The sequence below is a fragment of the Mustela putorius genome, unplaced genomic scaffold (assembly GCF_011764305.1).
Source record: "Mustela putorius furo isolate JIRA1106 unplaced genomic scaffold, ASM1176430v1.1 tig00000179_pilon_pilon_pilon, whole genome shotgun sequence".
NCBI classification, from domain to species: Eukaryota; Metazoa; Chordata; class Mammalia; order Carnivora; family Mustelidae; genus Mustela; species Mustela putorius.
Window position 1 is genome coordinate 15,408,066 of NW_025421305.1, and position 27,576 is coordinate 15,435,641.

A 27,576-nucleotide genomic window follows, 5' to 3' on the forward strand; every position below is an offset into this window, starting at 1 on the left:
CTCTTGGCGGCCAGGGCACCATGACAATGAGTGTGGCCTCACCATGTGGGGAGCTGGTGCTGCTGAGGGGTCTGGCCTCTGAGGCCCCGTGCCTCACCGTGGGGACCCAGAGGTGGGGCCTTGACATAGGTCTGACAAGAGGGAGAGCAGGCTCTCCTTTCAGCCTGGTGATGCCATTGGCAATGCACACCTGCTCTTGTATTTTCCCGTGTGCACACAACACTCCTAAAATAAGCTGCCCTCTAGTCCAGCATATCCCGCACACCATATGTTCTGTCAGCTGAACCCTAACACCTGGAGGGCAATGTGTGTGTTTCAGACCCCGCCGATCTCACCATGGTCGCCATGGCCACCCTACAGACAGGAAGGCTGAGGCTCCAGGATGCAGCCAAGGAGCGATCAGTGAACCTGCAAAGGCAGGTATGTGGCTCGGGGGCCCACTCCCAACACCACTCCGTGTGGCCACCGCTGGCCGGACACCATTTTCTGCCGGCCTCACGCCAGCCCTGCAAGAGTGTCCAGGAATTCCCAGAGCTGACTCTGAACATGGATCTTGCTTCCAAACCCCAGGTGCCCAGTACCTCTGGGCGCCCTTCCCTCCGGAGGTGGCCCACACCGGACCCCACACCCTAAACCAGGCCAGTCTATCCAGGGACACAGTGCGGCTGTTGTTTCATGAGAGATGCAGTGTCTCAAGTTCCAGGAATCAGATCTGCGGGTGTCCTGAGATCCAGCCTCCCAGTGCCTGGGGCTTTACTGTTCCTGCTTCAAATGCAGGTTTAAAATACCCACATCCATCCCGAAAAACTCTCATGATTGTCTCTGGCATCAGCTAAGGTGTCTGCAGGAGCTCGGGAGCCTTCTCTCTGCTTTTTCTTCCTCTTTGAGGCTGTTTTTAATGAAAGAAATGGCAGCTGGCAACATCCCTGAAGCTTTTTAGTGGGGATCCTATAATGAGGTTTGCTTAAACTCAGAGTAAGAAATGTTTCCTCCCCAGGCTCGGATGCAGGGTTTTAAACTTTTGTGATGTCTGCAGCCATGTCCCTTTGAGCCAGCTGGGTTTGCCTCTTCAAAGATGTCAGCCCAGCCTTGCCAAGTTTGGGGTTTATGGCTCCGTTGATGGCGAGCTGCACGGGTGTAAAAATAGGTCAGCGTGTTTCTTTCCTCTCTTCTAAAGAGAGGAAGCATGTGCGCATGCGTGAGTGTGTGTGTGTGTGTGTGTGTGTGTGTGTGTTCCAACATCCCACCAGTCAAAAACAGCTGAAGCAATTTTAGCTCACTTTCCCCCCCAAAAGATTCACTTCAAGACTGACTCAGATCATGGAACACTTCAAGGAAATTTTTTTCCGTGAAAGTGAAGTGCAATTAATGAGGAGGGAGCTCGTGGGAGAGAGAATTCTTCAGTGTTCGCTAAAATGCAAATCCAAATCCAGATTATTAGCAGAAGTGAACATTTCTTTCCATGACCAATCTACATGGCTTAATTTTCCCAACTGAAACTTTAAACAAGATGAAATCACATACATACTATGTTGCTTGACGGGACCGACGAAGAAAGTTCCACCCAAACACATAGAATGAAGAGCTGGTGCAGCCAAGAGCCCATCCACGCCTGGGAGGGGAAGGTGGAGAGGTGTCCATGCAGTACTGCTCAAATGCTTTTTATTGACACAGGGAAAAAACCAGGTCTGCAAGACGGAGGTTTAACCTTTTTCTCCCAAGTTCAGGCACGTCCTGTGGCCATAGCCCTGGGTGTCGTGGAGAAGCTCGTGAGCCTGCAGCCCACCCTCCTCCCCTCACCACGCTGTGCCCACCCCTGCTTGTACCCGCCCCCAACCAGGACCCTCCTCTTGCTCCTTGGTCCTCAGTAGCCCCCCCCCCACCAGCACATCAACGCATCTAGGCTCATCCATCTTATAGCAGACCCAAATCCTTTTCTTAACCACCCTACCTCCTAAATACCTGTCTTTTCTGCCCTCCTCAGCCAAGCTGCTTCCAAAAGCAGTCTATACTTGCTGTCTCCACTAGCCATTCCAGCACTAGTCATTCCCCCAAACTCCCCAAACAATTGCTCTCTGCTTCCTGACACTGCTCTGAGTGCATCAGTGAACTTCACGAGATAAGCCATGCCCTTTCTTACGGGATTTCCACATAGCATTTGACAGTGACCATCTATGTGTCCATCCACCCACCCACCCATCCACCCATCCATCTTTCCATCTGTCCATCCACCCATCCTTCCATCCACCCATCCATCCATCCATCCATCCACCCACCCACCCATCCACCCATCCATCCTTCCATCCATCCATCCATCCATCTGTCCCTCCATCCACCCAGCCTTGGAGGACAGCAGGGACAGTGGGAGGTTTCTCTGAACATCCTTGTCTGCCTGAGGATGGATCCTCCAAAGGACCACAGGTGTCACAGACTACATCCTGGGAGGACTGATTGGGCTACAGGACAGGGGACAGAATACCATCGACCCTGGGCAGACTTGTCATGGCTGTCGTTCTGGTCCAGTCCCTGTCCTACTCGCGTGCCCTGGACATCTCTGCATCAACAATTGCACTCGTCTGTCTCTCATTGCTGGGGTCTCCTCTGGGAACTCAGAAGGTGGGAGGGAGGTGTTTTCCTTCCCTAGGGGGCATGTGTGGTCCCTCCTGGGTGGGGTCTACCTCCCAGCATTTGCCCTAACCCTCCATCTGCTGCCACTTTTGGCAGCCCCTGCCACTGAGAACCACTGCTTCCCACCAGCCACTGTGTGTCCTGCTGCTAAGAATGTCAGGTGCTGAGGCTTCTCATGTCTGAGAGACCCAGGGTCCCTCCTCCTGTGAGGGCATCTGGGCCGGAGAAGGCACTCTGAGCCTCGCCCGGGGGTGTGGGATCAGAAAGGGACCTCGGAGACCTTCTTGACACCACAGGGCTGGGGAAGGGACATATGTGGCAGGAAGACCGTGGGCTCAGCCACACTCACCCATTGCATCCACCGAGTCAGGGAGCGTGTTTTCATAGTTAACACTGAACGGACAGGATGCATTACACAGTCGTCCCACGTATTACTGGTTCATCAGATAACACAGTCGGCGGCATCTCAAATGCGATGGCACTTTCATTTTTATACCTAGCCCAGAATGTCGGTGGTGGTCCTGGGATGAAGTAGGTTGTCGTCTGGCTTTGCTGGGATGATGGAGGATCTGCCAACTGAGCAGAGCTGAGGTGGTGGTGGGGACCTTTGAGATGCCCGGAAGCTTAGTTTGTCCTTACCTCAGAAGCACATGTGGAGAGGCTGACCCCGGTGGTGACAGGTGGCAGGTCCGCTCTCAGGCTCCGGGGCCTTCACATGCAATGGCTGAGACACGGTGCGGGAATGGGGGATCCAAGCCACTCAGGCAGCAGTCTGGGGACAACCCTGCAGCTCTCTGAATGGGCCCTACAGTGGAGGAGAACGTGGAGTGATTGAAGGAGACCCTGCACCCTGCCTACTGGTTTCTTTAGGGGTGTCCTGTATAATGGGTTACAAGAGAACCCTGTAGGGTTTGCTTCTTGGTGGGGTAGGACCATTAGTACCAAGCCTGCCAGAACCAAAGTCAAATTTTTACACATCAACTGCTTTAAACACAGGTCAGAAGAGTAGATCTATAACCAGTTAATGTCTGCTGACCTTGCATAACCCATAACTCATGAAACTATACCCAACAACTGCCAGCCATCGATCTTGGGACCTGGGACCACAGAAGGCCCCAGACCGCCACTGCCCTTCGGAGTTCTCTGTGCAAAGACCCAGCCCAGACACGAAGGCTCTCTGCCCCTGCGGCCTCACTGTCTCTGGAAGGTCAGCTGGGGCAGGGATCCTCCTGGGGAGCCAGCCAGGCACCACCCCAAACCCAGTTTGTTGCTCGCGGCTGCCATCTAGCGGTCATGTCTGCTTTCTCCATCCGCCCGTACTGGTCACAGGGTGTCAGGTGTGGAAAAGCAGATAGAGCTCATCCTAAGCCTCCACCTAGCTTCGCTGGGGTCTGCACTGTGAGGGTGAAGAGGGGTGGCTGAGAACGTTGTTGAAATGCCACTATTTTTCCTGACATAAATAATACATGCGAGGGTCCATCCTCAGATACGCAGGAGGTTCTAAGAGGAGGAAAGAGCATAGCTTCCTTAGTGCAAACATAAGCACATTTCAGACCTCAGATGGGAGCGGGGAGCACGTGTGTCTCACTGGTTTTGTTGCCGGCCCCGTGGGCTGGTCCCTGACAGTCCCAAAGGGCCCTCCTTGCTTAGGAGGAGGACCCCACTGTCCCTGGCAGCAGACACCGCCCCACAGGGACTGTCTGTCTCAGGAGACACAGCAGCAGAACTAGTGAAGACCCTCAGGGTCATCACACCCGAGCAAGATGCCAAGCACCCAGACGGGCTTGGATAACATCATAAAACCCTGCTCTTCACCCCATAAAACAAGTGAGGAAACGTAATCTCAGAGGAGTTTGCCAATTTGCCCCGGAGTCATGAATCAAGTTCAGGCCCCACGTGGGGTTGAACAGAAGAGTCTGGAGAACCCCAGTGTGGACAGTTTACCGGCTGAGTGGGTCGCTCATCCTTCATGGGTCTGTGTTTCGTCCTGTGAAAGTGTGGAAGATGGCGCAGTGCTTGGGGCCATGTGCAGGGGTGTGTCCGCCCGCCGCCCGCTTCAGAGCCTCCAGCAAGAAGCCCGGACGCAGCAGGTACAGGCGGGTGGCAGACGCGGCCCCCAACAGCCTTTCCCACCTTCACCCTGGGTCACCCGGCTCCTGATTGTGCTGGTGCTCACCACAAGGGTCCGCAGGAAAATGCAGGTGGGAGGCCAGGTGCCATAGGCTAGGGCCGTGGGGCCAGCAGAGCCTCATGCCCTTGGCAGCCATGAAAGCCATTCTGGAAAGTGCCGGATGGACACTATCCTGCAACCCCCTCACCCCGGTTAATTACCCCAGAGCAATGGGAGCAGGTGCAAAGAGCCGTGAAGGACCAGCTGCACCTGCTCCATGCGCAGCAGCCCCGTTCTGTGGGGGAGGGCGAGCCTCCATGGGAGATGCAACAGATGCCTGCTGGTGACTCCATCAAACACAGGAAGAGGAGCAAACCGCTCAATGTCCAGCCAGGTACAGGGGGTTAACTGAGTGACTGTACTTACGTGAAGTTCTAGAAGGCTCCACTCACCCGTGCTGGCAGGAGCCCTGGCCCTGGCCGCCTGTGTTGGGGCACGGGCAGGTTCTGCAGGGGAGGGGCAGGAGGGAGTTCTCAAGGTGACAGAAACACTCCCTGTCTTGGCTGAGGAAGAGCTCACATCTGGGCAGATGTGTATACAAACCCATGGACGTGTACACGTGGGATCCGTGTTCGTGTTAGAGAACCACCCACAGGTTTCTGTCTCAAACAACGGGCGGGTTTTGCCCGGAGCGCAAGGATGGGCGTCCAGCCTCGCAGAGAGCAGGTGGCCCGTGCGCTCTCCGTGCCCCACCTGGCCTTGACACACAGTAAGTTTGTGCTGGAACCATGATCCTTGCTTCTTCTAGTGGGGAGCTGGGGGTCAACGTCGGAGACCCCCTGACCTGGGGCTCCAAGCAGTTCAACAGCACCCAGCCGGCTGGATGCCATGAGCAGAGTGCTTTCCGCGGTGGCGTCCTCGGAGGATGCTCGCTGGGCACGAAGCCCTGGCTCATCTAGGGGCTGTGCCTGTGCCGGCCAACAGCCCACACCGGACTCTCTCCTTTTCTTTGACTCCTGTGCCTCACGGTCTTCCTTAGAAGCACGTGGTGACTCCAGGCCCTCTCTCCAAAAAGTCCTCTTGTGTACAATGGCCCGGCACACAGAAACCCTGTGAGGGTTTGCTAACCTCTCCAGGCTTGGCACGACCTGAGGCCTGGACAACACTGGCCTTATAACATAGCAGCATCAGGGAAGAGCCCGGACCAGTGATGGCCAAGGCCATCAGAAACCATGAACACTGCCTCAAGGGTTAAGCCCTCAGGGCTGCTCCAGTGGCAAGCCCAGGTCAGGGCAGTGGGAAAACTCTGAGGGAACACCTGCTTCCCGCAGGGCCTGGGGCCCCAGTGAGACATGATGTCACTGAGATTTATCATGTCTCCGGGGGGTGACCTTTCTGGGGAGGCGAGATGCCTGCCCTCAGAAAACGAACACTATCTCCAGCACAAAATCAGGAATGGGGCCACCTTGTCCAGGTAACCCCGAACCACAGCGCCAAGCAGGTCCTGCAAATTCCTTGCATGGTCTGTCCGTAGCACTTGCATCTCCAGCTTCGCTTGGGGTCCCTGTGGAAGCAGCAGGACTTCCACAGACAGTCACTGTTCACTTGTCGCAGTCCAAACATGACGCAACCAGCCCTTCCTCCCACAGCTCTTGTGTAGCGACACTTCGAAAGAGAAATTCAGGAATAAAGAGTGGCCTGTCGATTCAACAGTGGCCGGGACATCTGTGGTGAACAGCTCCCCACACAGAAACATCAAAAAGGTGCTTTCTAAATGTGTTTCATTAGGAAAATTACTACCATTAGGGTTTTTAAGTCAGAGGATTAGATAGGGTTGTGAAACGGACTCCATCCTCCTGTTCCAACCTACTGATCCCAGATACCCTCACCCCTGTCCTTCCACAGGTCCGGGTTTGGCTTGGAAAACAGTCATGGGGACAGTCCCCCAAAAGCAAGGGGGTACCTGGGCTAGCACGGCCCCCGAGTCCCCCACCCCATCAGGACAAGGGAATGCCCTTCCAGCGGTCCTGACGCAAGACCAGGTTCCTGCAGCGTGGGGAGAAGCACGACTGCCCCACGGGGGCAGGAAGGTTTGTCCTGAGCTGGTAGCCTTTTACCATCTTCCTGATTCCTGGTCCAAACTGATCCTACAGCAGAGCCTTAGCGCCGTGGGTGTTTTCTGTCACTGCGTTTCCTAGTACAACGCCCACAAGAAGCTGCTTTTCTCTCTCTTCCTTCGTCTTTTTTTTTTTTTAAGATTTTATTTATTTATTTGACAGACAGAGATCACAAGTAGGCTGAGAGGCAGCAGAGAGAGAGAGGAGGGAGCAGGCTCCCTGCTGAGCAGAGAGCCCGACACGGGGCTCAATCCCAGGACCCTGGGATCACGACCTGAGCGGAAGGCAGAGGCTTTAACCCACTGAGCCACCCAGGTGCCGCTCGCTCTTCCTCCATCTTGCATCATCCCACCGCTCCAGCACCCCATCTCTCCATCACCCCGCCCCCCATCCCCCTCATCCCTCCATGGCCCCGCCCCTACCCCTCATGCCCTCTTCCCCACTCCTCCATCCCCATCATCCCTCCATCCTCCCCATCCTCTCCCCCCGGCCCGCCACCGCCCCACCCTCCATCACCGCATTCCTCCATCACCCCATTCTTCATCCCTCCACCCCTCCATCCCCCCATCTAATCTCTGCATCTCCTCATTCTAGTCCAACCCCTGGTTGCTCACAGAGGCTAAGACCGTCCCCCCCACCCAGGAGTCCCGCACCATGCTGCATGGTTTGAAATGAGCCTCGGGCCCCTGGCCTTTCTGCTCTCCACCCAGCACCATCACCTCCCCGGAGCTGGGCTTCCCAGCACACTTGATCCATTCACCACACCCTTATTAAGCATGTGCTATGGATCAGGCACCATATGGCGCTCAGGATACAGTGATGAATAAGACAATGTCCCTGCCATCAGGGGCTCTGTCTAGGCCGGTGACAAAAATCTGTAGGGTTACAGGAAAGGGCAGTTGTGCTAGGAAATTCGCCAGGAAGACGAGGAGGAAGACGGAGAGAAGGAATTCCTTCCCAAAACCATTCATGGTCTCTGACAGCCAGTGAGGGTAGGACACAGAAGGAAGGTCTTCCCACGGAGCTTATAGCCCAGAGTGGTGAGCAGCCAGACAGGCTCACAGCTCTCACAGGAAGTCACAAGTGCTTGTCCTAGGAGAACAGGTTAGGTGCTGAGAATTTAAGAGCATTCTGGGTTGGAGGCCTCCCAGGAGGCTGGGTGGGTGGGGTTTTGAAGAACACAAGGATGGATGGGCAGAGCTGGGAGAACTTTCCAGAAAGAAGAGGTGGAGGGTCGGGGTTTGTGGGGGGGGGGGGGATGTTCCAGAGGAGTTAGGGCCAGGGGACAAGAAAGACATTTTGGAACACTGGGCCCTGGCCTAAGGGCGCCCCTCAAATGTGGCAGCCGAGCTGGGGCTGCTGGGCTTAGGGGGCTGTGTGTGAAGTCACCAGCAATATTCTGGCATACCTTCCTTGGTTTAAATTTTCTTAATACTTTTGCAGAAAAACATTTCTGTATTAAAATAAACATATAAAAAGACAGAATGCAAAATATACAGAGACTTTTTTTAAGATTAAAAACAAAATACAACTTCAGAGAAGTTTTGACTGCCTCCAGAAGGCCCCTCTGCGTGTGCATGCCCTTGGGGCCAGCAAGGTAACCAAGGAGAAGATCTGAGAAGCCTGAGGTCCTTGGTAGATAGCACCTGACCTGCAGATAAAAAAGCAGGCCCAGAGGGGGGTTGTCATGTGCTTGAGGTCACACAGCGCCCGAGCAACAGAATCAGGCCTGGAACGAGGCTCCCCGTGTAGCACAGTGCATGAGCGGGGTGTGGGAGAGAAGGAAGGGGAACACAGGCCACATGTGAAGAAGAGCTCATGAGGAACAGGGAGAGTGCTATGGTCTCGACAAGATCCAGGTCCTCTCCAGCCAGCTTCTGTGGGGCCAGTGCTTATCTCAGACAGAGCAGGACCGGCACCCAGCAGGGGCATCGTCCCTGCGGTGGAAGCAGGAGACACACCCTCTTTTCCATTCTTCCTCCTCAGTGTTGTTCTGCAGAGCACAGGGCACCCCTTGCCAACTGAGCGAGCACCAGAGAAAGGCTCTCAGCCACCTGGGATGCCTCTCCTCGTGCCCTTCCCATGACGAAGGTGTGTCCTGTTCAGTGAGTCTGGAGAGAACAAGATTCCTTTCCATTTCCGGGTCAGTGAGACCAGGCATCATGAGGCTATGAGAATTCAGAGCTATGTTGTTTTCCTAATAGAAAAAAAAAATCAAAAAACAAAAAACCTCCAAAACAGGACCCCAAAACAGTAAGAGTTATCCGTGGCATGAGATTAGGGGGAAATGCTCCTTGGCTAGGAGACGGTCACCACAGCCTGCAGCTGGATGCTCCCATCCCTGATGGTGTCCTTCTCTCTCTTCAGAATGTGCTGGGAGAGTGTGTGAAGGAACCAGCCCACGTCCTGGAGGTCCTCGGGCCACCTCAGGTAGTGCCGTTTCCGCACAAACCCTGCAATGCCCCGGTGCTTCATCAGCTGGAACCGGGACAGGGACCCGACGATCACCAGGATGAGGGCACCGTCCGCATCAGACACACACCTGCTCTGGGCGTAGGCAAAGGCTTCCAGGCACCACCCGTCCCGGAGGAAGTGTCGGCTCACGAGGCAGACCACCTTCCTGCTGCCCCACACGGCATCCTGGATGTTGGCGATATGCTCCCGCCCCGGGACAAAGTCTCTTTCTTCAAAGCACAGGTTGAATCTGTTCTGGGCACTATACTGAGCATCCAGGTGTCTGAGCAGAGCCCGCTGCACCCATGCAAAGTCTCTGCCACTGAAGCAGAGGTATGCATCGTATCTGTACGGCTTGGACTCGTGGCGCTCGGCCTGGACCGTGGGTAGCAGTCTGCAGGCCGCCCTGTAGCAAATGAAGCCAAGGCCCCGGAGCTTAGTAGACACGAAGACTGTTACGAGGAACAGAGTCAGGGTCACCGTGGAGGAGACGAAAAGAGACAACCGTAGAGCCTTCAAGACCTCCTCTTCATCACAGTCCTCCATGGAGACAGAGGAGAGGGGGGTCCCTGCGAGTGCGTTGGGGTACGTGCAGGAGATGTCTGCACCAGACCCAAACACAGTGACGTTGGTCTGGTTGAGCCAAACAACGAGAGAACGGAGGTCACACTCACAGATGAATTTGTTGTGTGTTATGTCCACGGCGGTGAGGGACGCCAGCAGGTTGGGGTCCAGGGTCAGGAGCTGGTTTCTGGACACGTCTAGCACCTCCAGGTTGGCGGGCAGGTCACCAGGAGCAAGTGCCATCAGCCTGTTGGAGCTGAGGTCGAGACCCCTCAGCGCACTCAGATCGCCAAGGGCCCCCGGCGGGATGAAGGTCAGGTAGTTATTGTTCAGATACAGGACCCGGAGCCGTGAAAGTCCCTTGAACACATCCCAGCAGAAGCCGGTTTCCCAGACAAGCTGCAACATGTTTCTTCCGAGGAAAAGCATTTCCAGGCTGAGGCTCCCTGCCGGGCCACGAGCACGGCTGCAAGAGGAAAAGCGGTTTTGATTCAGAATGAGGACCTGGAGGTTGGGGACCTGGAGGAGGAAGTAGAGATCATCCAGATCCTCTAGCCTGTTTTCTGACAAGTGGATGAAGCTGGCTTTAAGCTCCATGTCCGGCAAGGCCGCCAGCTTATTGCTACCCAAGAAGATGGTGTCTAGGCTTGGCAGGAAAGAGATTGTTTTAAGAGCATTGTCCCGCAGATCCAAGGTCTGTAACGTTTTCAGGAACCTGAAGGTCTGGCTCTGAATGATCCCAATATGATTGTTTTGGAGATCAATATAGGCTACCTGACGGAGTCCGGAGAAATCAGAATCATAAAGCTCCCCCAGGAGGTTGTAGGACATGTTGAGAACCTGGAGGCTGTCGAGGCCATAAAACGCTTCTTCTGCAATCCTGTTGATCTTGTTGTGGGCCAGTTGCAGGAGCTTCAAGTCCTTGAGGGCCTCAAAGACTCGGAAGTTCAGGGAGAAGATGAAGCCATAGGACAGGTCCAGCCACAGCAGCGTGCTCCTGGCCAGGCCTGCAAACGTGTCCCGGTTGGGGTCCCTGATGTTCTGGAAGCCAAACCCGGGCCCCATAATATGGTGGGCCAGCACCAGGGAGGAGATCTGGCTCCCACTGACAGCCCTGCTGAAGTTGCCTGTGATGTCTGCAGTCCAGCCATTGCCAGAAACATCCAGGGTCTCCAAGACCATGTTCTTGAATGGGTTCATGCATGCGCCCCAGTCCATGGAGCCCCTGCTGTACAACTGATTGGCGGCGAGGTTTAACAGTGAGAGCGTTTTCCCTTGCAGCGGCTGAAGCTCGTGTTCACACACGACGGGTATCTGGTTGAGGGAAAAATCAATGGACTTCAGGGAATTTAATTCCCAGAATGAAGGGTGAAGGTTAAGGCTTTGAATCTGATTTTTGGACAGGTCCAGGCGAGACAAAGACTCCAAATTTCTGAAATAACCATCTTTTAATGTCTTATCAGACAGACCACAGTGGAAGAGTCTAAGTTCCTGCAGGCGGGGCAGCCCCTGGAAAGCATCGGGATGCAGGAAATCCACCTGACTCTTGCCCAGGTCCAACACCCTGAGGTTGGGCAGGTTTCTGAAGGCCTCTCTGCCGATGGTAAAGGGGGTAAACTGAGTCCCAAGCTCCAGCAGCTGCAGCTGCTCCAGGAAGGGGAAAGACGTGGTTGTCACAGTCCGGATATAGTTGAAGCTAAGCAGGAGGATCTGGGTGGTGCTGGGGACTGGCGGCACCTGGGTTAGGTTGCAGGATCGATACAAGGCCCTCTGGCCATCAGAGGTGCAGGAAGGAATTGTTAGCACAGGGCTGACCACGAGCACTACCCCCAAAAGAAGGTCCAGGTAGCCTCCCATGCTCCTGTGGGGAAGGAGGGAGGATGAAAACACAGTCTCCCCGAGACCCCGCAGGCGTGGCCATGGCTTACATGTCCATGTAGATGGTGCTCTTCTCTCTGACTTGCACTGCGGTGCAGGGTGCTGAGCACTGTTCTAAGCCCCTCAGAAGTACCTGACCTTTACAACAAGTCCCCATTCACTCGTTCATGCAATCACTCATTCAAGGTCTGCCGAGGAAGCTGAAGAAAACAGCAGGCAGAGACACATTTGTGTTCCCCTCCCCCCTCCCCTGCCAGGAACCACTCTTCCCCTGCCAACGGCTCCGTGGCAGCTCCGCATCTACCCTGCCCAGGGCATGGGCCGTCCACACCGCTGCCCTCGCTATACACACATGGCCTGTCGGATCACACAAACGCTGGTCCTCCTCACCCTCCACAAGCATCAGACACGGCAGGTCAACATGGCCTGCCTGATGGGGTGGGCAGGTCTCAGGTCAGGGCATCCCTACTTGCATCTGGCTTGTGTCCCCAGCCCTACACCAGGTGGAGAGAGGCCCCACCTCCTGTGCCCGGGGCGCATTCGGCCGGCTCTCTGTGGAACCTCCAAAAGGAAGGAAGTACTCTGTGACTCTCAGGAGGGAAAATGAGGCGAAGGTAGGAGGGAAACAGGAAGCAGGTGCGGGTCTGCACAGAGCGTTACCCCGCTGCCTCAGCAGCAGCGTCCTGTGGAGCTGGACCCTGACTCTGTGGAGGTTTTGCTCCGCCTTGGGGTTGATCTGTGGTGGGGTTTCCATGGAAACCCTGAGGCTGAGACACCTAGATTACAGCAAATCAGAAGTGGGCGTTGGGCGCCTGGGTGGCTCAGTGGTTTAAGCCTCTGCCTTTGGCTCCGGTCGTGATCTCAGGGTCCTGGAATCGAGCCCCACATCGGGCTCTCTGCTCAGCGGGAAGCCTGCTTCCCCCTCTCTCTCTGCCTGCCTCTCTGCCTACTTGTGATCTCTCTCTGTCTATCAAATAAATAAATAAATATCTTAAAAAAAAAAAAAAAAAGAAGTGGGCGTGGAGCCGGAGTTGACTCCAAGCCTCCAAACCGCACATTTACTAATGAAGGGGAAGAACTCCGCGGAGCGAGATTGTCGACCAGGGCCCCTCATTTCTCTGCCATTCCCACCTGAGGCCGAGGCAGGGGACCAGGGCCGCAGCAGCAGAGGCCCCTCACCTCCCATGGGCCACTCGCCCTCCCTGGGGCCTGGAGACACCCCCACCCCCACCGCCCGGCCCTATCCCCGCTCACTTCTGGCCCCTCCTTGTCTTCCCCAGGCGGCTCCCCTCCTCCCACTTCTGCAGTCTGGCTCCGCCTGTCTCCCCGAGCATCATCTGCATGTCTGCCATGTGCTGGGCGCTGTTTGGGACACAGAAGGGAGTGAACAAACAGACCACACTCTTCCCCGCAGGCTTGTTATAGTGCAGGGAAGTGGGAAAAGGGCGCCACCCAACTGAAGAAGGAACATCAACCATCTACCGGGAGCACGGAGACCAGGACTGCCAGGGCAAGGGGCCGCCAGCTGTTTGTGGAGTGGCCAGGAGAGCACCTCTCCCCCTCCCCCCCGCCCCTCCTCCCCACCCCGCCCCCCTTCCTCCCCACCCCTCCCCCCGCCCCTCACCCCCCCCACCCCCGCCGATGATGTTTTGAGCAGAGACAGGAGGAAAGAACAGGAAAAGGAGAGGCCCAGCGTCTGGTGGGAGTTCGTCACACGGGGCTCCATCTGCATCCTCCAAATCTGTCCAACCTCAGTACCTTGGCACGTGCTGCTTCCTGTATGCCGCTCCCATGGGTAGATCTCACATCCACACTTCCTCAAGAGTCTTTTCCCACACTCACTAGTTGCAACAACTCCCCACCCCTGACTCTTTGGAAACTACCCTGTGTGTTTCTGTGAAAGCCACGATCCCAAGCCCTCAATCACCTTGTGCAGCCACGGGTTTCCTTGTCTGCTGTCTGTCTCTCTGACGGCGATGTTGCTGTCGGTGCACCAAGCGTTGGGAAGGATGTGTGCTGCTAAAAAGGAGAAACAAAGGGGAATGAGTCACCCCACTGGCGATCTGCGGAAGGAACTGCCTCTGCTAAGAAGAAAACTGCATTTTATCCACGAATTGTCCTAGAAATTCAGGAGCTCCCGATGGGGAAGCCGCCTCGGCCAGAGCATCCCGTGAGCATGTGGGAGGCTACAGGGGGTTCTGATCATGGAGAGGAGATGACAGAAGCCTCCCAGGGAGCAAGGAGGCTGGTTGGGCACCCGCAGCAGGGGGCTGTCCCACCAGGCCACCGCAGGGGTGAAACCCATGCTCAAAATCACCTCAGAGCCTGACTCTCTTCTTGGGGCCAACGGCATGTTGCTCGCACTGTTTTCCTAAATACTGACTTTTCCAGGTACATGACCACCTTGTGAATCTAGGGAAGCTTGTACCTTTACCATTTGGAGCTTTAGGGGGACTTATTCACCCTTCCAGGAAAATCCCTTCATGGTGCACAGGCCCCGGGGTGGGGGGACGCCTGGAACTGTGTGGGTACACATGCATGTGTGTGTGTATACGCATGTGTGCTTTGTGCACACACACGTGTGCACAAGTGTGTGCACTCACCTCTGCGTGTGTGCACGTGTTCACAAGGGTGCCGCACATCTGTCTGTAGGCACGTGTGTGCACACATGAGTGTGTGCGCGTGTGTGTGAGCCAGTTTACTCAGCCCTCATTTCTAAATGTCAAATGTAATTTTTAAAAAAGTTTAAGGAATGTCCATTGAGTATTTTCTTATGACTCTTAAATCCAGTACATGAAGGGGAGAGTCCAAATCATTCATTTTGCCTCCTCGCGTGCAGCTTCTATTAATTTGTCATAAATGACTTTCCCTTTAATTTCTTTTGGATATTCCTGTTAGGGCACCTTATGTTGATCTCATTAAAATTATGCATATGGGTGAATTAGATTAGAGCTGTGATTCCATTTCAAAATGGAAAAGTTTGGGGATTTAAACATTTGTCGTAGAAAGCTGCTGCATTCATCACTGCGGCCCAGAGGCAAAGCTTCCAGTCTCTCCTGTCCCCGCTCACCAGAGGCACAGGATGATTAAAGCCGGAAGTTCTTCCCTTGCCTCTCCACCCACGTAGCTTGCGGTTCTCTCGCAGGGATGATCTCACGGAGTCCTGATAGCAGAACTGCCTCTTCCTTCCTCAGTGAATTTCTTCTGGGTTCAGGTGGGCCTTGGAGCCAGTGTACTTGAGTTTACAGTAGACACACCTGCATTCTGGGAAGTGGGACTCAAGTTCAGGGTGATCTCGGAGGATAAAGTGGAGACCCACCAGAAAGCAAGTAGGAACGGGTGAGGCCAGATGTGGGGTTACAGCCCCACAGCAGCCCCAGAAGAGCGCCAGCCCTGCGCAGCCACCAGCTCTGGGACAACACCATCCCTGCCTTCCCGATTCCTGAGCAAACCAGCCAGGGAAGGGCAGCCTGGCACCTTCACGGAGAAGAGATGAGAGACTGCGGGTCTCTGGTGGTGACCCGCATCAGGATCGCGCCTCCTGGCACATGCTCCGGGCTGCGATTCCAGAATCTGGTGCAGCTGTGGTGGTCCACACTGGGCCACGCAGTGGGAGACGTGGTTCTCAGGAGGCAGATTCTCCTAGAAACACACAGAGATTCTCAAATGTGCTTAGAAGGAGGCAGGAAAAATACAGAGGATGTGGGAGACACGAGGTTAGGGAAGACCACACTCTGTTTCCTGCAACCTTCTTCCTGTCTCACAGTGGGAACACAGCCCTAAAGCAACAGGCAGGGACACACGTACGCCAGCCTCCCTGCCCAGCCGCAGACCATACTCTACAGCAGTTCTTAATACTTTGACGTCATGGACCCTTTTGAGATTCCCATAGCTCTGATTCCTTGATCTCCAAAAATGCATATACACATAACAAACCAAACTGCCCCTAGCTTCGGGGCTTCACAGACCTCCTGACGTTGGCTCCTTCCAGCTTATCACTCACGTGGAACAACCAGCACATTTCACCTTCCAGAACAGGGCTCAGAAAACGTTCTGCAGAGACGCCTGGGTGGCTCAGTCCATTAAGCGTGTGCCTTTGGCTCAGGTCATGATCCCAGGGTTCTGGAATCGAGCCCCACATTGGGCTTCCTGCTCGGTGGGGAGCCTGCTTCTCCCTTTGCCTTTGACCCTCCCCCTGCTCATGCTTTCACTCCCTCTCTGTCTTTCTCTCTCAAATGCGTAAGTTAAAAAAAAAAGAAAAACAACAACAACAACAAAAAAACCCTTTAAAAAATCCTTTAAAAACGTTTTTTAGGGGCACCTGGGTGGCTTAGTGGGTTAAGCCACTGCCTTCGGCTCAGGTCATGATCTCAGAGTCCTGGGATCGAGTCCCGCATCGGGCTCTCTGCTCAGCAGAGAGCCTGCTTCCCTCTCTCTCTCTCTCTGCCTGCCTCTCCATCTACTTGTGATTTCTCTCTGTCAAATAAATAAATAAAATCTTAAAAATAAATAAATAAATAAATAAATAAAAACGTTTTTTAAAAAAGTTCTACAAAGGGCCAGATGGTAAATATTTCAGGCTTTGCAGTCCGAATACCACAGTTTGCCAACCTTTGTCCTTGAACAGAATAGAAACTTTGATTTCACAAATAAGGATTTTAGTGAGTATAAGACAAATGTGTCCTGGTACCAAACCAGCAGTATTTGCAGGAAGAGCTCACTTGACCCCCACACTGCTGACTGTCTCACAGCTGCTATTTTGTTCAAACATCAGAATGAATTTGTAACCAGACAGAAAACCCCCTGCAGAGAAATGCAAGCAAGAACACTGGCTCAGAATAACAGAGTCAAATTTCCTAGTTTCGATTTTGCCTTGTTCCAGGCAACTGCTTGCCTGGAGTCATCCCCCAAATGCGTGTTTCAGAGCTTGGCCCTGAACTTGCAGCGGTAACGAGTGCTATACGGGAGCCCCACACAACACACTCCAAGATGCTGAGCTGTCAGGTCTATGGTACAGTGAGATGGGTAAGGCCAGATTTTAAAGAAAATTATTTAGGTGTATGTTGTACCACAAAGGGACTATGCAGACCGATTATCGTATGAAATGCAGGAAGGTGTGAAACACTATTTCTACCTCTGAAGGGGGCTTTGGGGGTCAAGCTCCAGGACAGGTAAGCTGACAGGTGTGGGGAGGTGTGACTGCCCAAGTGGAGGGTCCTGGAATGGGAGCCAGAAGCCAACGTGGGTTGAAGTAAATTCGAACAGGTCCTGTTGCAGGGCATGTCGAATCTAACAATGAGAAGCAAGCTGCAAAGTTGCTCCAGACCCCGTCAGACGTCCACGAGAAGGTGGCAGGCAGCACGCGACAGCAGGTGTGGACAATCCGAGACAGAAGACCAAGGGCCTCTACGTGGGGCAAAGCAGGGGGCGCAGGAAGGGTGTGCACACGTGGAGCAAAGTTCAGAGGACCCACTCACTTCTCCCCAGGCTCTGTTGCAGAGAGCGGACACCTAGAGCTGCTGGGAGCGGCAGGTGCAGGACATGGACATGTGCTCCTGAATCATTACAGAGCACAAGATGGACAGGCCTTACGGTGTTAATGGTGTGTGCATCTGGCGACACACGCATTCCTCCCCCCAGAATCCCATGCTACACAAATTCATGCAACAGAAACAGGGATTCTGGGGAGAGGGGGCTAGCATCTAAATCTTCCCCAGTGGTACCGAAAAACCACCTGATAGAGAGAAGGTAGCACAGTCACAGAGGTGTTATATAGCTGTGAAAGACACAGGACAGTAGGCCACCTCCACCTTCAGGGCCGCAGAGCCTGTGTCCCAGGCTTGCACTGAGCTGAGGGAGACAGGGGGCACAGGGGATCCCTGGAAGCAGGTGGACCACTGTGACAGCAGATGTGCGTGGGGAACCAAGGTCCGTGACAGGTTGCCAAGTGTGTCGCGTTTATTCAAATGTGGGGTGGCTCAGCTGGGCCCGGTTTTCTTCATTTAAACCTAAGAAACTACTCACAAGCTCACATGAAATCCGTACCTCCTAGCACGTGAATCAAACGAGATGGTTATTCATACCACGCACTACATCAGCAGGGACTGTGCTCCAGTTCAAGGCTAAGGGTTCCAGTTCAGGAAAGGTAGAAGCTGCCGTGTATCTGGGAGCCTGGTGAGCCTGCAGGATGGGCTCAGGGACCTGCTGGGTCTGGCGTGGACTCAAGATCTCAGAGGCTCAGGGACCTGGGTGCATCTGTTCCCCAGCCCTGGTGTGCTTCCACTTCAACAAAGGACAAACAAGCAAGGAAAGTCTCTCCCGGGATGGCAGGTCCAAGTCCCTGGGGAGCCCAGAGGAGGAAGTGCAGGGACAGAACACAGCCTTACAACAGGCCTCTGGACTCTCAACAAGGGTGAATTTTCTGCACACGCAAACCGGAGACTCCCTGGTGTAGATGGAGGGTTCTTGAACTCAGCTGTCCTTCGAAATCACCAGAGACGTGAAAACAGTACAGGTACATGGGTCCGCACCAAGAGATGGTTTAGTTGGTCTGGGGACAGTGGGGACGTCCACTGACAGATGAGTAGGTTGACAAGACGTGGTGTCCACACAATGTCCGAGTCAGTCTTGATGCAGAGGAGATGCCAATGCTCGGTGTGACCTGGCGATCCTCAAGGACATCATGCCCAGTCACAGAGGCCAGAGACAGCGTGAGTCCATGTACGTGCGCTAGCTGGGGTCTGGACTCTGAGGGCCATGGGAGTGGCACGGTCAGTATGGCCCATCACCCCTGCCAAGCACTGTTAATTATGATAATGAGAGTGGGGGGAAGAGAGCCAGCAGCCCTCCCATTTCAGTCAAATCCACTTAGCTTTGATCCCAGCCATTAAGGGAGCAAGTGCCCTTTCCTGAGCTAATGGCTGGGACAGCAGACAGGCTGGCTAAGCTCAGATGAGTTCTGGGCACGTCTTCACACTTAGCCCCAGCCAGGGGGGGCCCCTCAATCCTTCACAGACCCTCTTGGTCCTGGGCCCTGTAAGCACCCAGAGTCTGAGCTGGGCTGGTGGTGGCCCACAGTGGGCAGGCACAGAGGTCTCACTGAGAAAAACACTAAGTTCATTTCCAAATGGGGATGGTGAGAGTTTCTCCAGAGTTCACATAGCAGGGAAAATCCCGAACTGTATCTGAAGGCAGGTGTGGAGGGCTGGGTCCACCTTGCACAAAGGCTTGAGGCCAGGACACCAAGTGGAGTCAAAGGACATGCGTGTTTACCAGCAGAACACGGCATCCCGCAGACACAAACCTCCCAGGGGGCACCTGGGAGGCCACGCTGTCCTGAGGGCCATGTTTTTCTAAAAGCCATCTTTCTGTAAATCAGAATTCTGCTGCTGAGGACAGGTGTCCTCTCTTTTGTTCTCTGCCATGATGCCAGCAGCCAGGACGTACCATGTGGCAGGTGTCCCCTGAGTGACTGAATTCGCCTCATCCCGCCTCTGGGCCATCCCTCCTGCTCTGAGGCCACCACTCCCCTCTCCCCCACCCACGCAGGCACTGTTGCCAGCATGCTGGGGACTGGTGTGCATCCTCTGAGTCCCTGAAAGGATTGGTCTGGGCGGGAGCCGATCCGGTCATGTCCCTCTTGGCAGGGAGCACTTACCTGTGAGCGCTACACCATCAGCATCCGAGAGTGAGTCTGTCCCTTGTTCTTCCCACTCATCTGGACACAGCTGGAAATATCCCTCTGGGCACCTGTAGCACTCCCTCCAAATTCCAAGCCCATTTGACCCTTGCCAATCTTTGTTGTGTATTTCCATCTTCAGCCTACATATTCTTCAACCCTAGAGCAATAGGCAAGGTCAGACTGGGAGAAGCCTCCAGTGTGACCTCGGTGCAGCTGGTGGCCAGTCCTGCGAGATTCACCCCAGGACACTGCCAGCATCAACTCCCCTCCCCTCTGGACATGGCTCTGCCCCCACCCCCACCTGGGCAGGGCGGAGACCTCCCAGCTGGTCCCCCAGTGACACACGCCCCTCTCACTCAGCTCTGGTCAGCAGCCTCACTGGCTCCTTGTGCCCCTGGAGGTCACACTCTTGGGGGCCAAAGGCTTCAGGGCCAGGTGCCACGGACTGTGGATGAACTCAGCCAGCCTGCCCACCTGGTAGCAATCTGGTCCTCTGCCCCAGACCTAGGCTGCAGTCCTGGGACCTATCCTCCTGGACCCCAGGCTTGGAGGGCTTCTGTCCATCCCATGGGCTCATCCAGGGTCAGCTCCCCTACCAAACAATCCTCACGCCCCTCTGGGCCCATTTTATCTCCCTGCCCTGATGTGCCAGTCACACCCGTATGACAACATATTCATTATGTCATGCCTGACCCCCAAGAGTGCACAATCCTTGAGGGCAGGGACCCCATTTTTATTCATGCTATATACCTGAAGTAGTGTAGCTTAAACACCCCAGTAATATTCCCTGCTGATTCTCTGAAGATTTATTTCCATCAGGAACACTCACCTCCAAGGCCTAACACAGGGAGCTCCAGACATGGCCTCCTCATTCTAGGGGCCCAGGCCCCCGACTGTTCCACTGCTTCTGTTCCCGAGACCACAGGAGCTTCATCAGTGATGGGGGTGGTCAGCTAATTTGGTAAAATCAAGAGACAGGGCTTTGCTTTTCCTAAAGGAGAGAAGCTAATTAAGGAGGAGAAACAGAAAACGTTATTCATGTGTTTTTCTTTTCTTTTTTGCTTTTTAAAGATTATATTTATTTATTTAGAGAGAGAGAGAGCACGCATGAGCAGTGGGGAGCAGCAGAGGGAGAAGGAGAGAGAATCTCAAGCAGACTCTGCACCGAGCACAGAGCGGGACACGGGGCTCAATTTCATGACCTGAGCAGAAACCAAGTCAGATGCTCAAGGAACGGAGCCTCCCAGGGGCCACTGTGTACTGTTTTGCTATGCCATACAGCGATTGTCTTTGTGGAGGAATTCGCAATTACAGCTGGGTCTCTTATGGAGCAGAATTTTAATTGGAAAAAACCAAGACCGTTTTGTGAGTCAAGGCACGTGGAACTTGAGAGCTGAAGGTTCCTGGAAACCTCGGGCCCAGCCCCTGTTCAGAAGGTGGCTGCCGGAGCCAGGCAGGCAGGCAACTTGCTTCCCTGGGACCCCAGAGAGGGAAACTCTACCCTTTCACAATCAAAAGCATTCCTCACGGAATCAGAGCGGTGCTGAGGAAGGGTCTTGTGGGACCTTCCATGAAATCCCTGCCGGCATTTGGCGACTGAGGCTCAACCAAGCCAGGGACACAGGGTAAGCTCACTGCACCGAGGTGAGCACGGGACTTGCGGGTTTCTGCAGCAAACGCGAAGGTTGCCATCAGAGTGGGACACTTCTAAGCAGGCCGGCTAGGTAAGTTAGGGTCGAGTGAGGCAACACTGAGGAAGACACCACCAGGGCTCAGATGGAGAAGGAGGGGTCCTGCCGGTGGGAGATGTCTCGCACTTGGCCTCGCTGCAGACACGATCTCACCCATGCTCAGAGTGGCCCGGTGCTTGCTCCAGCTCACGCAGCTGTTACACTGGGGACTGGGGCTTACATCCAGCGGCAAACTTAGTCATCATTTTGATCTTCCAAAATACCCAAAGTGGAATACACCGGGAAGCAGGTAGAGAGCCTGAGTGGGTGCTCTGCACAGAAATCACATGGAGACCTTGCTGGTTAAGCTGGTTAAGTCAGCAGGCTGGGCTGGGAGCTGAGAGTCCGCCCTTGGAGCAAGCCTCCAGGAGATCCTAACCGGGCGGGTTCCCCGACCCACCACCGGCAGCCTGAGTGGCAAGTGGCTTCTCCTCCGTCACTGCTCACTGCTGACGAGATGCTGCGGGATCACTTCTGAGTTCGCCCCCAACTCTTCGCAGCCCTGAAGGTGTAGCATCAAATGGTTGCAAAGGGGATCAGTTGAAGCCTCTGGGAGGGGGTGGGACAGGCCTCACGGGTTCAGGCGCAGCGGAGCACACAGGTGCGCGGGACGCTCCCCCCCCCTCCCGCCTACCGGCAGGGGGAGGCAGAGACGAGCTCCGCGGGCCCGCAGGAGGCGCACGGGGAGCGGGGCTCGCTCCCACCCGGACGTCTTCTTCCCCAGCCCGGTCTCAGAAGGGACTGTCCACCCCGCCCACGCGCGCTCGGAGCTCTACATCTGATGGGCTGGGAGAATCGGAACGAGGACCAAGTTTGCAGCTGGATTCAAGTGCTGGCTACCAGTTTAATGGACGTGTGACCTGGAGCAAGCGCCTCGCCTCTCTGAGCACCAGTGCAATCATCCTTGCACTGGCGACAGAAAGTGTACTTCCCCAGGGACACCCCCGTACCCAACCCAGAGCAACCGGTTACTGACACGAAACCCGCTAACGCTTCTTGCCTAAGTACACAGAAGACATCATTTATCCGAGGGCACCTCGCTGGAAACGCGCTCCTTCCCTTTAGGAACCACCGAAGGAGAGCAATGAGAAGGAAACGGAGCTTCTCCCAATACTGGGGCGATCTGCTGCTTCCCTTTTCCGCCCTCACAGGAAGTTATGTAAAATCTTGCCTGATGGCCTTTAATGTCTTCAGGAAGTTATGTAAAATCTTGCCTGATGGCCTTTAATGTCTTCAGTGGTGGTCCCCTCCACACCACTGAGGCATGCAGAGGCACCCATATTCTGGAGACAGTATGTCGCAAACCCAACAAAATGGCTTCTCTTCGGTCTGTTCATTACACATTCCTTAGTACAGGTTTAAAACATCTGACTGAAGAAAGTAATTCCATTTGGGTGATTTTTAAAGACCAACAACTAGCAGGACCCCCTTTAAACTCCTTGAGAATAGAGAGCTCACCAAGGAACTGAATATCCCTCTCCATCTGCAGAAAATTCACATCTGAGGCTCTCACAGTGCCCCCAAATGCAACTTGGTAAAGTCAGCGTGCAGGTGGCCAAGCAAAGTGCCTGGAGGGGCAGCTGCAAGGTCTGGAGCCAAAGCCCCCAGCAGAAAGCTGAGAAGTGCCCCATTGCATCCCCTGAATGACAGATCTCCGCAAAGGCAGAAATTATCGTCATTGTGATGTAAATTGAGGCAGCTGTCAGGAGGCACAGGGAAGGAAAACCTATTAAACTTTGATCTGTTAGACTAGGAGAATGGAAATCGAGAAGAGAGATTACACTGCGCTTGAGAAGGGAGGGTGAGGGGGGAGCCAGGCCAGGAGGAAGGGTCCTGGGTCTCCCCAGCCAGGGGCAGGGAGGAATGTGGGAGGGAAGATTTCACTGGTGGCTCTGATTGGACTGGGAATGGGCCGGCTGGGGAACACACCCCTGCTCTCAACCCTAGGGAGGTTCATGAGGTGGGATCCACCCTGGGCTGACTGCCCCGAGGCTGGGCTCCATTCTGGGTGGGGTGGACTTGGCCAGAGACTTGGCTCCAATTAGCTGTGGGTGGTAACTTCCAAGATGCAGGGCCCCAGGGCCAAAGCCCTGGGCAGGGAGAGGGGAAAGTCAGGTTCTTGTCCTCCTACGGCCACCATCTGGGCATCCTTGACAAGTTTAATTTCCCTTGTCCCCTTTCTGTATGCTTATCATGATGAGGGTGACCTGGAAGCCAGGTGTGTGGCTGGAGAAGCTTGCAGGGTCTTCCCACTTTTGTTTCCCAAACAGGGGTCAGATCTCTTATCATTAAGACAAACAGCATCTTCTCCTGATTGGATCACTGCTCCCTTCAGGGCCAGTCCCTCAGACTGGGAGCCTTAGAAGGGCCCCTTGTCTCTACTGCCTATTAGCTGGCCTCTGCTGGCCCCCCACCTTCCCTACGGGTGCCCCCTCCTGGAGACCACCACCTCCTCCTCAATTCTTGTCTGAATCTCCCCAGTGTCTTCTGTAGCATGGACTCTTGGGCCCCTGTTTCTTTTATCTTTTCTTTTCTTTTTTTTTTTTTTTAAGATTTTATTTATGTATTTGACAGAAATCACAAGTAAGCAGAGAGGCAGGCAGAGAGAGGGTGGAGGCAGACTCCCTGCCGAGCAGAGAGCCCGATGCGGGGCTCGATCCCAGGACCCTGGGATCATGACCCGAGCCGCCTCCTTTATCATCCTTGACTTTGCTCCCGTCTTTCTGTCATTCCATTTTCCACCTCTCCCTTCTCCTCCCCCCACCCCCTGGCTCATGGATCCCCTTTGCTCCCACAGGTTGGACTATCCCCAGCACTCATGCTCCCAAGTAACTGGCTCTGGCCTCACCTGGACTCAGAGCGAGAAGCATGTCAGTGGACCCGTCTCTCATGACACCACCATGCTCTGCCACGGGAGCCGTCAGCCAGGGAGAGCAGGGAGCCGTCTCCACAGAGGCTGCCAAGCAGCATGGTCAAGGGTGGGAGGGAGCCCAGGCCCCCATAGGCAGAGTGGCTGGGAAGGTGCAGCTGTGAGCTTGTGGGACCGGTGGGGCTGGGGCTAGACAGGCTATTCTGCTGCCAAGAAGGACCTGCATTCTGTCCTGGGGGCTGTGGGGGCTTCTGGGGTTTGTACTCCTGCTGCTGCACTGAACACAAACTCCTCAAGCCCCCTGGGATCTGGCTCTACTAAATGTACTCAGTCTCACAGTCCCAGGAAAAATGCTCAGCCCACACTTTCTGCACCGAGTGGGTAAGGCACTTCCCTGTGTTCTGTGTGTGGCTGGGCTGCAACCAAGGATTATTTACCAAATGCTTGCTCTGCGCCAGCACCAGCAGTGGCTCAGAGGGTCCCTAGATGAGGGAGATGTGGCCCTGCTGCAGGAAGTGGGGCAAAGACCCCTCCCGTCTGAAGGGCAATGGGGGGTTGGGGCAAGAGCACCTACAGAGGTCCATGCAGAGAGCAATGGAAGCCAGAGAAGGGGCTCTCCAGCTCTGCCTGTCTTCATTGGAGAAGGTACTCTCTGACATGCAGAGGATTACCCAACAGGACACCCTGAGCAGGAGAGCAAATGCTGTAAGGGCCTATTCAGCCAGAGCAGCCCCACCCCGGTTGAACTGACATTTTGTTGTAAAACTTAAATTGACTCCCCCCCCCCCCCCGCGCGCCCCGCCACCTGCCCAGGGGATCTTACTTAAGAACAAGTCACAGAAACTAGTCCCAGGTAACAAAGCCCAAATACAAGGGTGGGTCAGGCCAGGTGGAGGTATTCAATCAGTGGGGGGCATACTGTCTCCTAGCTACCAGGGGTATGGGCCTCACCCTTGGAGCACCTTTTGGATGCCAATTCTGACCAAGGTGATAAGCTGGTTCAAATGTCTACTAGGGTAAATTGTAATTCAATTGGTCACCTAGCATGACTGTGCAGTTTTCTCTGTGTGTTACAATTTCATTGGCCACCTGTGTGTGGCCAGCCCAACCACATGGCCTTTGCTCTATATAAGTTAGTCGGTGAAACAGAGAGGGGTGGTCCTCTCTGTAAGGGGCGGCCCTGACCAGTCTGTTTGATGGTTGGTTTGATTCTTGATGCTTGGCATGAAATAAAGCTTTGCTTGACCTTTGCTTTGTATCAGTCTCGCTCCTTTCATTACGGACCCATTATTGGGGGACCCAACAATGTAAGGAAAGTGAGGCATACAAAAAAGGCCTTCTGGAAGGTCAGCATGTCAGGAGACACAAAGAGAGTGGCCAGAGCTGAAAAGGGAGGCAGGGGATCTGGACTGCACATGGCTGACAGTGAGGGCCTTTGTAAGTATCCATAGCCTTCAAATATTATCATTGGGCCTTCTTCCCCTGTCTGGCACAGTCCCTGACTGCCATTTCTAAATCCCGAGGAAGACAAGTAGCTCCCCAAAGCCCTGCTGTCTTGAGCAGCCCACACTGGCTGTCTTTCAATCAGCAAATGACAGCACACAATTTTGCACTCAGCAGCTCTCACAAGGGATGACCCTGAACCTGGAGCCTCTGGAGGGCAGGAACAGTGCCACAGCCTGGAGTGAGCCCTGCAGAGCAGAGCACACGGGGTGAGGGCTGCAAAGCCAGCGCTGGCAGTCACCCTAGCATGCAGCCAGAATGAAGTCTGGACCTGCCGGCTGCATTCCTTTCCACGAAACGAAGCACGAAATGAGCACATCCGGACCCAGGAACTGCACGTTCCAGAGCTTTCTGCTGAGTCTATAAGCATGCAGAAATGAACAAGCAGGCCTATTCTGATTTCAACACTCAGCAAAGCTGAACTTCCTCATGCACACAAATGAACAAAGAAGGCTCTGTGATGCTAGACACAACCACCTAAGAAGTCTTTCTTCCAAAAATACAAAGCCAAAAACCTGGCAGGGCCAACTTTGCATTCAGATCATAGCAACTCAATACTCCCTGCTTTGCTTAGAGCTGACACACTCAGGACAATCCCGTGACAACTCAGGGTGGAGGTACCGTGGAGACTGAGAGGCACGGGTGTCTGCTTAAGTGTGCTTAGTAATTAGCTCTGGCCTGGGCCCTACCTCTGGAACCCCATGGAACCTGCCTGCAACCCCACAGTTAAGGGATTAGTTCATAGTACCACAGAACTTCCCCCACGGCCCTTCCCCACCGTGTCCCCTGTAACTGGCTGTGCCTGCCTCACTGGTAAGTTGCTGGCCACTGTGTTCGAATTCATGAGAACAAGGATGAAGCAAGTCAGGGGTCCATGGGTCCTGGACAGATTTGTCAACGCTCAGCCAGGCTGAGTAAACACAGAGAAAAGTGATTCGGCCACACTCACCTGGTGGGGCACTGGCTGCTCCCCAGGGTGGCCACCGCCAGCATCAGCATCCCCAAGGCTCCTTTCCAGGCACTGAGCAAGAGGACAGCATCCTATTTGTGCCTGACCTTCAAACAGGACATCATACTGATTGGGTCATTCATTGCTCGGGGACACTCCCTAAGAATGCTGAGGTTACTTAAGCTGCTTGTCTGTGGGTCACTGTGCAGGACAGGTGTGTTCAAACACTAAGTGACTACACACACAACCCACGGGACGAGAAGGCCCCTGCTGCCGATTCCCACCCAACATGGTCTCTGCAGATAGGCTTCCTGGAGCAGCACACCCCTCACTCCTAAGAAAATCAACCAAATCCACCCTCACGCCTGGGAGGATGTCATGCTTTCCCCTGTCTTCATTGGCAGATTGTTGATAACATAAAGGCCAACAATATTTACCGTGGAGCCTGCTTTCCTGGTGCTCTCGGTGGGCGGGGCTCAGGCCCTTAGGCAGCTGGGCAGAGTTCTGGGATTTCCAAGGCACCCGCGGGCCTGGCTGGCTCCCTTTTCTAAGACAGTGAAGCCATCTGCCCCGTTCCAGGTGGGGACGAAAGCGAACGTGACAAAGTCTGACAGCTTTCCAAAGATGGGGTGCAAGTGACCTGGACAGAGCCAGGGCTTCGCGGTGGGCCACCCACCGGCCACCAGCCCGGCACTAGCCGGACACCGAGGGTCCCGGGAGGAGAGCAGGAAGCGGCCTGGGACGCCCCCGGTTGGCGACCGACCCCGCCGGCAGCCCGGTCCCAGTCCCGTCCCCTGGCCGGTCCTCGTCCGCGGCCCGGCGCCCACCTCCTGGGAAGGCTCGCTAGCGCCTCCGAGCGCTCCTCCCAGCCCCTCCTCCTGGAAGGTCCGGGGCAGGGCGCCCCCGAGCCCCACCCACCGTCCCGCCCCCATTCCCGCCCCCGGACGGATCCGGGCCCTCCCACCTGCCGGGACTCCGCTCCTATCCCCGCCCTCAGACAGATCCGGCCCTGCCCACCGGAGCAGCTCTGGCTCTGCCCACCTGCCCGCTTTATTCCTGCCTGCTTGCTCGGCCCCGCCCACCACCCTGCCAC

The 27,576-nt window shown here is 54.9% G+C and overlaps 1 protein-coding gene across 6 annotated transcripts; it reads right to left on the minus strand.

The window, feature by feature from the left end:
* Positions 1–8,340: 8,340 nt before the first annotated feature.
* Positions 8,341–27,372, minus strand: TLR5 (toll like receptor 5). Of its 6 annotated transcripts, none has more exons than XM_045076696.1 (8): positions 26,921–27,372; positions 26,484–26,555; positions 20,262–20,423; positions 19,409–19,589; positions 15,229–15,393; positions 14,822–15,015; positions 13,679–13,770; positions 8,341–11,734 (listed from the first exon to the last, which is right to left on the minus strand). In XM_045076696.1, the coding sequence occupies exon 8, from the start codon at positions 11,728–11,730 to the stop codon at positions 9,154–9,156; it is 2,577 nt and encodes an 858-aa protein (XP_044932631.1). In that variant the 5' UTR covers positions 11,731–11,734; positions 13,679–13,770; positions 14,822–15,015; positions 15,229–15,393; positions 19,409–19,589; positions 20,262–20,423; positions 26,484–26,555; positions 26,921–27,372; the 3' UTR covers positions 8,341–9,153. The 6 variants fall into 6 exon arrangements, with proteins under 6 accessions (XP_044932631.1, XP_044932628.1, XP_044932630.1 ...); XM_045076693.1 differs by having other exon boundaries at positions 20,262–20,437; XM_045076695.1 differs by having other exon boundaries at positions 26,484–26,590.
* Between the last annotated feature and the right edge of the window lie 204 nt (positions 27,373–27,576).